At 39.1% G+C, this 12,577-nt stretch overlaps 1 protein-coding gene across 9 annotated transcripts in view; it reads right to left on the reverse strand.

Moving 5' to 3' along the window:
- Positions 1-12,577, reverse strand: part of pam (peptidylglycine alpha-amidating monooxygenase) — a 104,880-nt gene that overhangs the window by 39,910 nt on the left and 52,393 nt on the right. For 8 of the 9 annotated variants that reach the window (XR_006375555.1, XM_044174832.1, XM_044174831.1 and 5 more), the window contains one exon: positions 11,454-11,729. The exons of the other annotated variant lie outside the window; for it this stretch is intronic. Coding sequence is in view for 7 of the 8 variants with exons in the window: in XM_044174832.1 (XP_044030767.1) it covers positions 11,454-11,729 (276 nt within the window). In the remaining variant the exon portion in view is untranslated. The remainder of the gene's footprint in view (positions 1-11,453; positions 11,730-12,577) is intronic. 9 annotated transcript variants of the gene reach the window in all.

The raw sequence follows: 12,577 nt of genomic DNA on the forward strand, positions 1-12,577 counted from the left end.
CCATGCACGCCAAAGTTAGTCACAGAGTTCCACAAGGTTCTGTGCTTGGGATGATTCTATTCACCTTATATATGCTTCCTTTAGACAACATTATTAGGAAACACTCAATAAACTTTTATAGTTATGTGGATGATACCTAATTATATCTATCGATCAAGCCAGATGAAACTAACCAGTAAGCTAAACTTCAAGCATGCCTTAAGGACATAAAGACCTGGATGACCTGCAATTTTCTGATGTTAAACTCTTACAAAACTGTACTTGGTCCCAAACACCTCCGAGACACATTAGCTAAAGACATAGTTGCTCTAGATGGCATTGCCCTGGCCTCTAGCACCACTGTAAGGAACCTCTGAGTTATCTTTGATCAGGATTTATCCTTTAACTCCCACATGAAACAAACTTCAAGGACTGCCTTCTTTCACCAACGCAACATTTCAGAAATCTGGCACAACCTCAAAATGATGCCAAAAAACTAGTGCTTGCATTTGTTACTTCTAGGTTGGACTATTGCAATTCCTTATTATCAGGCTGCCCGAATAAGTCACTTAAGACTCTCCAGTTGATCTAGAATGCTGCGGCACGTGTACTGACAAGAACTAGGAAAAGAGATCATATTTCTCCAATAACAGCTTCTCTGCACTGGCTCCCTGTAAAATCCAGAATAGAATTTAAAATCCTTCTCCTCACCTACAAAGCTCTTAATGGTCAGGCACCATCGTATTTTAAAGAGCTCATAATACAGTATTACCCGACTAGAACACTGCACTCCCAGAATGCAGGGTTACTTGTGGTTCCTAGAGTCTCCAAAAGTAGAATGGGAGCCAGAACCTTCAGTTATCAAGCTCCTCTCCTGTGGAATCAGATCCCAGTTTAGGTTTGGGAGGCAGACACCATCTCCACATTTAAGAGTAGGCTTAAGACTTTCCTCTTTGATAAAGCTTATAGTTAGGGCTGGCTTGGGTGAGTCCTGAACCATCCCTTAGTTATGCTGCTATAGGCCTAGACTGCTAGGAGACTTCCCATGATGCACCCCTTTCCTCTCTCCTCCTCTCCCTCTCTAGCTGTATGCACTTTTATCTCATTACTGCATGTTACTAACTTGACATCTTCTATCTCCCGTATTTTTCTCGTTTCTCTCCTCTCTCCTTCTAACGCTTTCAGCAGGTATTTCTACCTCCAGAGCTGCAAAGACTGGATCTGTGGTTGTGGGCCACCTGCTGCCCCTGTGTTCCTGCTTGACAATTGCTACTACAGTTATTGGCTCTGTTACTATTATTATGTTACAACATATTACTATTTGTTGCCTGTGAAATACACAGTAATTTACTTTGTTTGTGAACAGTGAATTACTGTATACCCTTTCACTGTAGAATACTGTGCATTTAATGTGAAATCACAGTAACCAATAATGTACTGTAGAAAATTACAGTAACTAATAAAATATTGTAGAAAATCACAGTAACCAATAATGTATTGTAGAAAATCTCAGTAACCGATAAATGACCTGTAGAAAATCAGTCAATAATTAAGTAGCCTACCGTATGAAATCACAGTAACCAATTATGTACTGTAGGAAATCCACTGGCAGCCGGGTTGCCAGCCAGTTACTGTAATTGTTCCAGTGACCTCAATAATTCAGTAATGGTATTTACTGTGATTACAGAATACAGGAAAATACTGTATTAAAAAATAATATGGTAATTTACCTGATGCACATTTGCCAGTATAATGCTGTAATTTCTACAGTAAATTAACCAATTGTGTGAATTTGCTGTATTTGGAGGAAATACATAAAACACTGTATATTCAGTATATTTAGCTGATTTAACAGTTAAAAATGAATTGAGCATTTTCAATAAACAATTTTAATTGCATAAGGTTTGCCATCTATGTATAATGCATATAAGTCAATTCAGCTATTATTTCACTTAACACATATGCCATATTTTATACAGTGATATTAACATTATACTAATCATTTGCAATATCAGGATATGTTGAAATTTTTTTATTTAAAATATACCTTACATTTAACAACTGTTCACATACTGTACATTCCCATATACAAGTCAATAATCAAATAATGGTCTCAAATAAGTCAGATTAGAAAAACACTGAGTGGATTATGAAGTAACCAACAACAGCTCATATGATACATGTAGAAATAAAGGAATGTCTCTAAATTAACCCCAAATTAAGGCCTGGTCCCCTGCCTCTGAGGTAAAGAAAGGTCATCGACACCATTTGAGAACATGGTCTTAAAAACAATACAAAGTAAATTTTGTACTTTTTTAAAAAAACTTTACAATACAGAAAGATGCATATGCTCTTTTAACTACATAATTTGACCAACATGGTCATGAAACAATACAAAAAGCCACAGAGCCACTGAAGATATTTCAACACTTCATGAACTGGCCAACATGGTCAAAGCCAACAACAAGGCCCCCAGTGAGTCTATGTTAAACTTTTGAACAAGAAAAGGATGAAATGGAGAGTACTTCAGGTCCAGGTCCTGACCCAGAGGGTCCAAGGAGTGGCTAGAAATATTGAAAAGAACAAAGAGGACAACATTAAATCACCCCAAAAATATCCATGAAAATAATAGATAGAGAGATATGATAGATGATGACATACACACACACAGACATATACAGTATATAGAGTATCGACAGTTGTGTGAAAAAGTGTTTGCCCCCTTCCTGATTTCTTATTTTTTTGCATGTTTGTTATACTTAAATGTTTCAGATCATCAAACAAATTTAAATATTAGTCAAAAATAACACAAGTAAACACAAAATGCAGTTTTTAAATGAAGGTTGTTATTATTTAGAGAAAACAAAATCCAAATCTACATGACCCTGTGTGAAAAAGTGATTGCCCCCTAAACCTAATAATTGGTTGGGCCACCCTTAGCAGCAACAACTGCAATCAAGAGTTTGCGATAACTTGCAATGAGTCTTTTACAGTGCTGTGGAAGAATTTTGGCCCACTCATCTTTGCAGAATTGTTGTAATTCAACCACATTGGAGGGTTTTCGAGCATGAGCTGACTAGGCCACTCCAAAGTCTTCATTTTGTTCTTCTTCAGCCATTCAGAGGTGGACTTGCTGGTGTGTTTTGGATCATTGTCCTGCTGCAGAACCTAAGTTCGCTTCAGCTTGAGGTCACGAACAGATGGCCGGACATTCTCCTTCAGGAGTTTTTGGTAGATAGCAGAATTCATGTTTCCATTTATCACAGCAAGTCTTCCAGGTCCTGAAGCAGCAAAACAGCCCTAGACCATCACACTACCACCACCATATTTTACTGTTGGTATGATGTTCTTTTTCTGAAATGCGGTGTTACTTTTACGCCAGATGTAATGGGACACACACCTTCCGAAAAGTTCAATTTTTGTCCACAGAGTATTTTTAAGAAACTCTGTGGACTGACAAGACAAAAGTTGAACTTTTTGGAAGGTGGAAGGCTTTTTCACACCACTGTATCTATCTACACTGTAACATACAGTGGTAGAGAGACAGATAAAATGATGATAAAATACAGAGATAGAAAGAGTGTTTTTTGTCATTTTCTGTCTCTTTGTTTGTCTTTTCAATATGTCTTGACTAATGATACAGTGTGTGTGTGTGTGTGTGTGTGTGTGTCGGATAGTGTGTCCATGTGGTGTTGGTAGATGGGGGCTGAATGTGTTTGATTTTCGTGTTTTATAGTGTTGTAGCTGGTGGTTGTTGAATATGTTTTGAATATGTTTTAATAAAGGAAAGACAGAGACAGACATCTTGGTGTGTGTGTGTGTGTGTGTGTGTGTGTGTATGCTTCCTCTTACCATTTTAGAAATTCCACTGGTCCATCAGTTTGCAGAATAGAGTGGAGACATGCGAGTTCACTGCAGCCCGTTTCGCTGTATAAGTCGCCCTCTGGTTTTAGATATCACTTTTCCTTTTGATGTTTTTTGTCTCTCTCTCAGGGTTCATGCTTATGAAGTGCCTGAAAAGTACACAGGGTATACCTGAAAAACAGAAACCTCTGTACACTCAAATGTAATCCTATACAAGACCCTTATAAAAACGCTACCTTCATGAAACTTATATGGAGGAACACAATATTAGAAACAACCTTAATACAAATCCAAGATTTTTCCTAGATTACTGGAGGGCTTACGCTTGGGCCACAATGCCTACCTCTACCTGTGTGTGACGGCTACCTCACTGAACTGCTGTGGCTCGCATGCCTGTGATGTCCATACAGATGCCATTGCTGCTGCGGCGCTGCTACTGCCAGCCCTATCTTTCTACATAAAGTTTTCCTTTGATAAATACAATACAATAAAAGCCTTGTTAACAAATGAAGGGATTCTGTCCACAGAAACGCTATAGGGCTTTTAAACTGAAACAAATTTTTTTTCATGTCTGTGACATTCTACAGATATAGACATTGAAACTGTAGCGAAAGGTGTAATGTTGCTGGTATGATGTCCATATGACTATCAACAGATCATTTGCTGAGAACCACACGCTTCACGTAGAAAAAATAGGTGAGACTCCGACTCTCTAGATGAAGCGTCGCTGCAGCCGCGCAAGACACCATGCTCATGCAGGCTGTGTGGCTGCGCCAGCCTGTTTACATGTGCGCCAAAATAAAAAGCAAGAAATTCTGGCACGCACACACGCTGTTCAGCTAGGCGATGTGGCCCGGCTGGAGGGTACTGTGGTGGTGGTGGGGTCGTTTGGCCTGGGGGCGTTTGGGAGGTCCTCCCAAGGAAATGTCATGTTATTTGACTAAAAACTATATATTTTCACATAATATTGGACTATTATCATTACAATATTTATAAAGAAAACAACACAGACTGTACTTTTTCACCATGCCATGACATTAGCAAGAAGAAAAGTGAATCAAATATGCTCATTGATGAAGTATGTGCAATGTCCTGAAGTTATCCCTCACATTTTGGTGAGTGATTGCACTGTGCGCTATAAAAATAATAATCACAAAATATCATTGGTAAAACAAGGCTTATAGTGAAGAGATATGAACTATGATTTTCTTATCCTGCCATAGTTAGGGTGAAGCCACTCACCAGCTGTAGGGATGGGTATAGTTAGGATTGTATTTTTAGCTTATCCATACTCAGTTCAGTTTGTTATCAATACTGTTACAGGTTCTTTTTCATTACTTAAAGGTCCAGTGTGTAGGCCCCAAACAGAAACACATTATCTAAAGATATAGTTACTCTAGATGGCATTGCCCTGGCCTCCAGCACCACCGTAAGGAATCTCGGAGTTATCTTTGATCAGGATTTATCCTTAAACTCCCACATGAAACAAACGTCAAGAACTGCCTTCTTTCACCTATGTAACATTGCAAATGTCAGGCAAATTTTGTGCTTTCGTGTCTCTCTCCTACGAAATACCTGCTGAAAGCAACAGAAGGAGATTCTGTTGCTTTTCAGCAGGTATTTCTGCCTCCGGAGCTGCAGAGTCTGTATTGGTGATTGTGGGCCACCTGCTGCCCCTGTGTTCCTGCTCAACAACTGCTACTACAATTGTTATTATTAGTCTTATTACTATTACACAGAGAAAAAAATATTTTCTCTATGAAGTATGATCCAGTTTCACCAAAACAGGGTTTTTCCTGCATAGAGAAATTTTTGGCACCCCCAAATGGGGTTTTAGCCTGTGCCAAAGGAAAATCACCAGCACCAATATGATAAGAATTGATAGTAAGAATAGCAATTCAAATCCTCCCTGAAAGTGTTTAATCAGAAATGTATCAAACAACTGTTGAACAAGCAGAACATTAACGTAAATACGATGTCTTTGACTTCTTGCAGCCAACTCTCCTCTCATCCACAGCCACTGTATTTTACCACACATGCAGCTAGCGCTGGATAACCCAGTTATTGTTTTGACTGGGCCTGAACGCTCCGCTGTGTAATTTAACTGTTGTAGATGTTTAAGGTTGAGCTAATTTTAACTTCTTTATATACTGTTGGGTAGTTTATCTACAGCAATGCATCATATTCTACAAGATCATCAGATATTTGCACTATTTGAGAATTTACGGTGTGTTATTCTAGAGAAAATGTGTATATCGAGATTTATATCCTATATTGAAGCATATTAGCCTAAAAATATTGATATATTATTTATAAGCCTAACTGTATGCTGACCGATTATGCATAGTGTCACAAGCCCATTCTGAGCCAGGAAAAACCCTGCAAAATCAGTGAATAAAGTTATAAAGTTGTGTTTTTGTACAGTAATCAGTGAGGCCCGGCCCCCAGAAACACGCCCCTCCAGCAGCATCCATCATTTTTCCAACATAATTCTTGTCTAATTTGTTGTCTGATAAACAGAAAATTCATCAAATTTGGGTTAAAATCAACAACCCACTTAGTCTTTGTAAACGGACACGTTTATTTGCATATAGAGTGGGGAAGTGAGAGCCAAGACGCATGTTAATTACATATGAACAGGGCCAGAGAAGCTAGCGCGACCATAAATGACAGCGAATTACGGTAGAGAACTCTCAGCATATTTTTATCTGCTCATTCAGCTTAGGCACTGTGAAAAAACACAAGTCTAAACACTTAAGGCTAAGTCTTATAATTGTAGGGAAATCCCTGAAATCCTTCCAACAAGACTAGAAAACAGCCTGACAATAGGTTAAATCAACTCATCTCTTGCAAAAATGGAATATTATAATTTTAATATTGGGATCCATTGCACACTTTAGACAGCATTACATTGTCCAGCATTGTACAAGGGTTTCTTATGTTTTGGTCACTCAAGTGTGTGTACACTATCTCAGTGTATACTTACCACTACTTACTTACTAAGTACAATGAGTTGCGAGCTCCCAGGTATGGTGTGTTGCTTGAATATCTGCTGCTGTGGCACACCTTTTTCAAATCAAAGAAATCCCTGTAAATACAAATGCATAATTTAACCGTATAAGACTGATTTTGCATAAAAGAGAGATGTATGTTGACAAATTACTCAGTAACATTAGCAGAAGTAAGCTAATTACAATTCCATGTCTGGCTGGTTCCGTTAACCGCTTAGGAGAGCATCATTAACGTTATATGAACGAATGTAGACAGCCTCAGACACTTAGAAATAATGTTACCTTGATAATCGGACTAATATACCTTATAGTTAGCTAACTTTTGAATCGCTCAAATGTAACGTTAGGCAGTGATACAGCAGTCTGGAAACAGGCTTAAAAACCTAAAGTGTTATTCACAAAAATAAACTAATGTTAAACACATAAATGGCACCATGAATGATAGTGCTGATTCATACCGAAACCTTTGGCATCATTTTTCCACGTTAACGTTACCTTAGCATTAGCAACGGCCAAGCTAACCTTGCTAGCGCAACAAGTGGGGGAGAAGCGGCAATATATCTTTAACGTTACATTCATGAAAGATAGTTGCCAAGCTTGAAGAGTACAAATATTGAAATAACATTTGAATTAAAGACACTTCAAAAACAGACCTACCTCTTTTTGCCTTTTGCTATGTACTATGATAACTCTGCTACTATGTACCTCTTCTTGCCGCCGCCGATAATCCCAACCGGTAAAGATTCCACAATGCATCTGTAAACTTGAAATTTACAAATTTCCAGTAGTATGCTGTAGATCAGCTGATCAGCAGATGTGTCCAATCTATATGTATGGATGTATAATACGACTTCTTATCTTACAATAAGAATTCTTATATTATAATAAGACTTCTTATCTTATAATACATCCATGATCCAACTGCTGAGTGCCCCAAGAATGCATTGCTGCTGTTTACTGTAAAATCATGACGTACTTTTTACAGCAATATCACTGTAAAAATCACTTTATGCACAGTTAAAGAAAGCATGTAATGTTTACTTTGTGCTCTATGAGGGTCTTTATTATGCAATAAAAATAGATTTGAGAGCAAAACTATCGACACTGCAATCAAAAAAATTTTAATTGCAATTAAAATTAATTTCTGATTTAAAATGTATTAATGGAAAACCAAAAGTTTTGCTTTTGAAACCAAAAGTTTTGCTTGCTGCTAGCCGACTCTTGTTGGCAAGACCTACACTGAAAGATGTAAGACACGTCCCTATTGGCCAGCCTCAATCACAGTGACAGCTTGGCAACATCCACTATTAGTAGATAGGAGACGGAGTTTTGACGTCCATGGAGAAGACAGAGTGGGAGCAGAGAGAATACAGTGCACAAAATCAGTGCACAGGTTGTTTACACATAACTTCCGTCTGATAGCAAGAATGTTGTGTTTGAACTGGTACACATCGATTGCTTTTGTTTAACGATCTGTGATACTGTAATGGGTTAAAAAAAATTGATATTATTTTGTCAGCCTGTAGCTGCTAGCTTAGCTCAATAAGCTAGTCACTGCCGTTACGTGCCCAGGCTGCCTATTAGCCTGCATGATGTTGTGCATGTAGCTACTAGTTAACAGGACTATTTAGGTTCAACAATCTAACATTAGTTAATTCTATATTTGTGACTTGCTGGATTATTTGATCAGCCTGTAGCCAGCTTAACATTAGTTAATGATTGTCACTTCCTCATCTTAGGTGTCACGCTAGCTGAGCTGTCTGGGCTTCTATCCACCTGTTTTTAAGCGCATTTTCGATTTTAATACTAGCGGCAGACCTGTGATCTGTCAGATATGTGTGAAGCAATGAGGAGACTGTAATCTTCCTCACATTAATACATGAAACAAACAGAAATGTCACATTTCCATCGTGTTTTCTACATTGTTTTTTTCACCGATTGAGGTTTGATTGGAGCTCACTCAAGTACGTCATCTTGTTACGCCCTCTTATCCGCCACCTACTGCTTATCTCAATGAACAAACTCTTAATAATCAAATTACAGTAGTGGATGCAAACAAAGCATTCATTTGCATTTTCTTTTGCCGATTTTTGGCCCACCAACCAAAATTACCTTTGGGAATATGGCTTTATGGTTACTTAGCTTTATAAATATGGGAATGCGTAGTGACACGGTATTATTGATATTACTGGTGCATATTATTTGTTACTGTACCAGTATTGTCCTACAGTATTGTACAGCTTGTGCATGACAGGAATCAATTGTTAATAACATTTATGATTTGCTCTGTATGATCACATTACAATGTTATACACCTTAATAATAGGACATTATGATTTTAAAAATGATAAATGAGATTTCTTGTAGTCAAATCAAGTTTTATGTCTTTACTGTAGATTGTTTTCCAAGCTGGCACAGAGCCTAATCATTTGAATGGATCATCATGCACCTGTGCAGTTGGCAAAGTTCTATACATCCATCTTGTAGCCATGGTGTTTCAGAGTGCCCATTACAGCATGATGCAGATGAAGGCAGTACCACCAACTATGGCCTGCACAAGCACTCTACAAACGTGGGATCGGGCACAGACACAGGTAACTTTGTGCTACATTGTGTAAAACCCTGACAATAACTGATATTAAAGCAAGACATTACTACTATCATGCTGCTTTTTGTATCATTTTCAGGATGACTGATCGAGAACTCACTGAATGGTGTGGAAAACTTGACTTACTGGAGAAGCGAGATGCATGGCATGCATAGCAGATAAAGGGTTCACCATTGAGAAGACGCTGTCTGACCGTGGGGTAAAGCTGATCATACCCCCCTTTAAACCACAGCACATGCCAAAGTACATTTCTGATCATCTGCTATGTTATGAACCATCCAGACCTCTCAGGTCGTCTGGTACAGGTCTGCTTTCTGTCCCCAGAGTCAAAGCTAAACATGGAGAAGCAGCATTCAGTTTTTATGCACCATATATCTGGAAGAAACTCCCAGAAAACTGCAGGTCTGCTGCAACTCTCAATTCTTTTAAGACAAGGCTGAAGACTTCTTTTTTTATTAAATCAAATAATGATACATTTCTTACACTGCACTGTAACTTTTACTCTTTATTTTTTATTTAACTCTCTTTAAGTGTATTTAAATGTCTTTTTATATTGCCTTATGTTGCTTTTATGTTTTACGTAAAGCACTTTGAATTGCCTTGTTGTTGAAATGTGCCATACAAATAAACTTGCCTTGCCTAATGCTCAGCAGTTCCTCCTTAGTGTATTTGATCAGATGAGAATTACAAACAGCGAAACAAATAAAAACAGAAAAAGTATTAGAGAGCTCAGAACCGTGACAGCCATCTTGAATCAGATCTCAATCCCGTCAAGAAGCTTGACAAGATTTACCAAGGACAATGGGGAAAGAACTGGAGTGGAGTGAACTGGAGGCCTCTGCAGATGGTGCGCAGGCTAGAACATGCACAGAGGCTCACATACTGTCCAGGATACTGTGCAGAGTAACGCCTTCCTGAAGTACCCAAGCCAGAGAGGACAGTTTTCTCTGTCACAAGAATTTACTCTGTTGCCTCCATATTTACTTGGATTGTTCTGGAACATCAACCCACATACCCACTTGTGCTACAAGGGAAAGTTCCCTGTAGAGTTTTTGACCTCTAGTAGCGCTATGGAGCGTTTTTTTTACGCGTGAATCCCAGGTTGCAAAAGGACCAACATGTATGTGCGGGCAATGCAATACACATGCCTGCCAATGGTTTCACACTATTCCACTGATCTACATGTGGCCGTAATGTGCCAAGATATGCAGCAATGCGCCAACAAAGGCAGAGAAGAAGAAGACTGTTAGCTAGTGAAAATGGGTATAAACAATGCAGGATTCAATCTTTTGAGAAAAACTGGCTTGATGGAATGAGGAAGGAAATGCATTCAAAACTTTTGTTGTTTTGATAAGTAACACTGAATGTAAACCTAACTTTTGTTTGTTTATAAGAAAACTCCACAGGACACTTTTAAAACAAGCAAACCCTCTGCACTGAAGCCAGAACACACATGGGTGTCAGCTGTTTTCATGGGGCAGACGACACCAGACATTCAGACTGAAAATACCACTATGTTAAAAAAAAGCAAGGGGCTGCATTGGTGGGGGCCAGTTTGAATAACATATCCATGAGGTACAGCAAAGAAAGGTATGATGAGAGGAGACAGAAGTGAGGAGGAAACGGATGCAACAGCCAGGGAGAAAAAGAAACAGAGAAGAATTTCTTCTCACAGTAAAGCCCCAATTTAACAATAAGGTGTACATACTATTCCATACATCTATTTTTCATTGGCTTAGATAACTTCATAAAAAATACAAATTTAACTTTAGTGCAATATATAACACTGGACAGAGCTCACCCCAAAAATAGAAATACTTACACTTTAAGGTAATTTAGCACAATAAACTCTGCAAAAACTAAAGGGGTGTCCAAGCATCCAAGTATGTGTACTGCATATGTGTTACAGTTGAAGAATACTGGACAATGCAAAGAAAAAAAGGGATGTTTTCAGCATCAATGAAAACGATAAAATAGCATCCAGGACCCACCTTGTCCTTCAGCTAGCAGCTTGCTTCTTGGCGGCTTGGCCGTGACCTCAAGCTGATGGAATTTGTGGACTCTGTCCCTCACCAAAGCAGGATCCTCTCTGGTTTGGAAGGCTAGTCTGGCACTGGGAAAGCCTAGGTCTTTCTTTTGCATTAAGCTATCAATCTGAGCCACCAACTCAGCCTTGGTTCTCTGCATCTCGCTGGGGTTGTACTTATGAATGTGAACTACGTCCTTTTTCTGTCCTAGCAGCTTGGACATAAGAGAATACAGGTCACCTGCATAGACAGAAGGACAGGAAAGGGTGGAAATAAAGGACAAGGAGACTGTAGGCTACAGGCAAAGCCTTGTTACATAGGGCAAATGTAGTGCCGTTGTTAGGAAGGCTGTTGAAATATTTCATTGGGACAGTGATATCGAAAAAATACAATTACATAGCCTACGGTGTAAAAGTGTTTATGTTAGACACTACCTAGTAGAAAATTGGGTTGAGTGTAAAGGTATGGGTAGATTCTGTTGGGACAGTGAAGAGTTAGAACTAAATAAGGAAAGTTTTTGTGTTAGCCAGTAGGAAACAACAGAGAGAAGAATGGGCAGGAATGACAAATGTCATGCAATTTAATAAAAGGCTAATGTGAACTGGTGTTGTTACCAGGAATGGACACCGACTTTTAAACATCATTTAGTGTGCAAATAGTGCGCATGCGCCAGCCCGCATGCTGCCTGTTGCCGTAGCTCTGTCTCGTCGTCTTACTTTTTCCAACTTTTAACTTTCCTTTCTTATTCCAAACTTGAGTATCTTGTGTGTAAGTGTAATTTAAACTACGCTCTTTGCGAAAATGAGAGTAGAAAGTGTTTTTGTACTTTTTTTCGCCGTGGAACTTCTTCTTCTGCTACTCGGTCAGGGCACCGCTGCAGATCAGCTGTTTGGCCGCATTGTTTACACCAGGGAACAGCTGATCGCGCTGAAGCCGAGCGGCATGGCGCCCAGGACAACCGATGTCCCCACTGAGATCTGGAGGAGGACACACCGAGGATGCAGAGGTGGAACGAAGCGGCGAGGGAAGAGAGAGGGGTGCAGACAAAAGAGACTTAAGAATAAGAGATTTAAGCCATGTCTGCCTTC

The sequence above is a fragment of the Siniperca chuatsi genome, linkage group LG18 (assembly GCF_020085105.1).
Source record: "Siniperca chuatsi isolate FFG_IHB_CAS linkage group LG18, ASM2008510v1, whole genome shotgun sequence".
NCBI classification, from domain to species: domain Eukaryota; kingdom Metazoa; phylum Chordata; class Actinopteri; order Centrarchiformes; family Sinipercidae; genus Siniperca; species Siniperca chuatsi.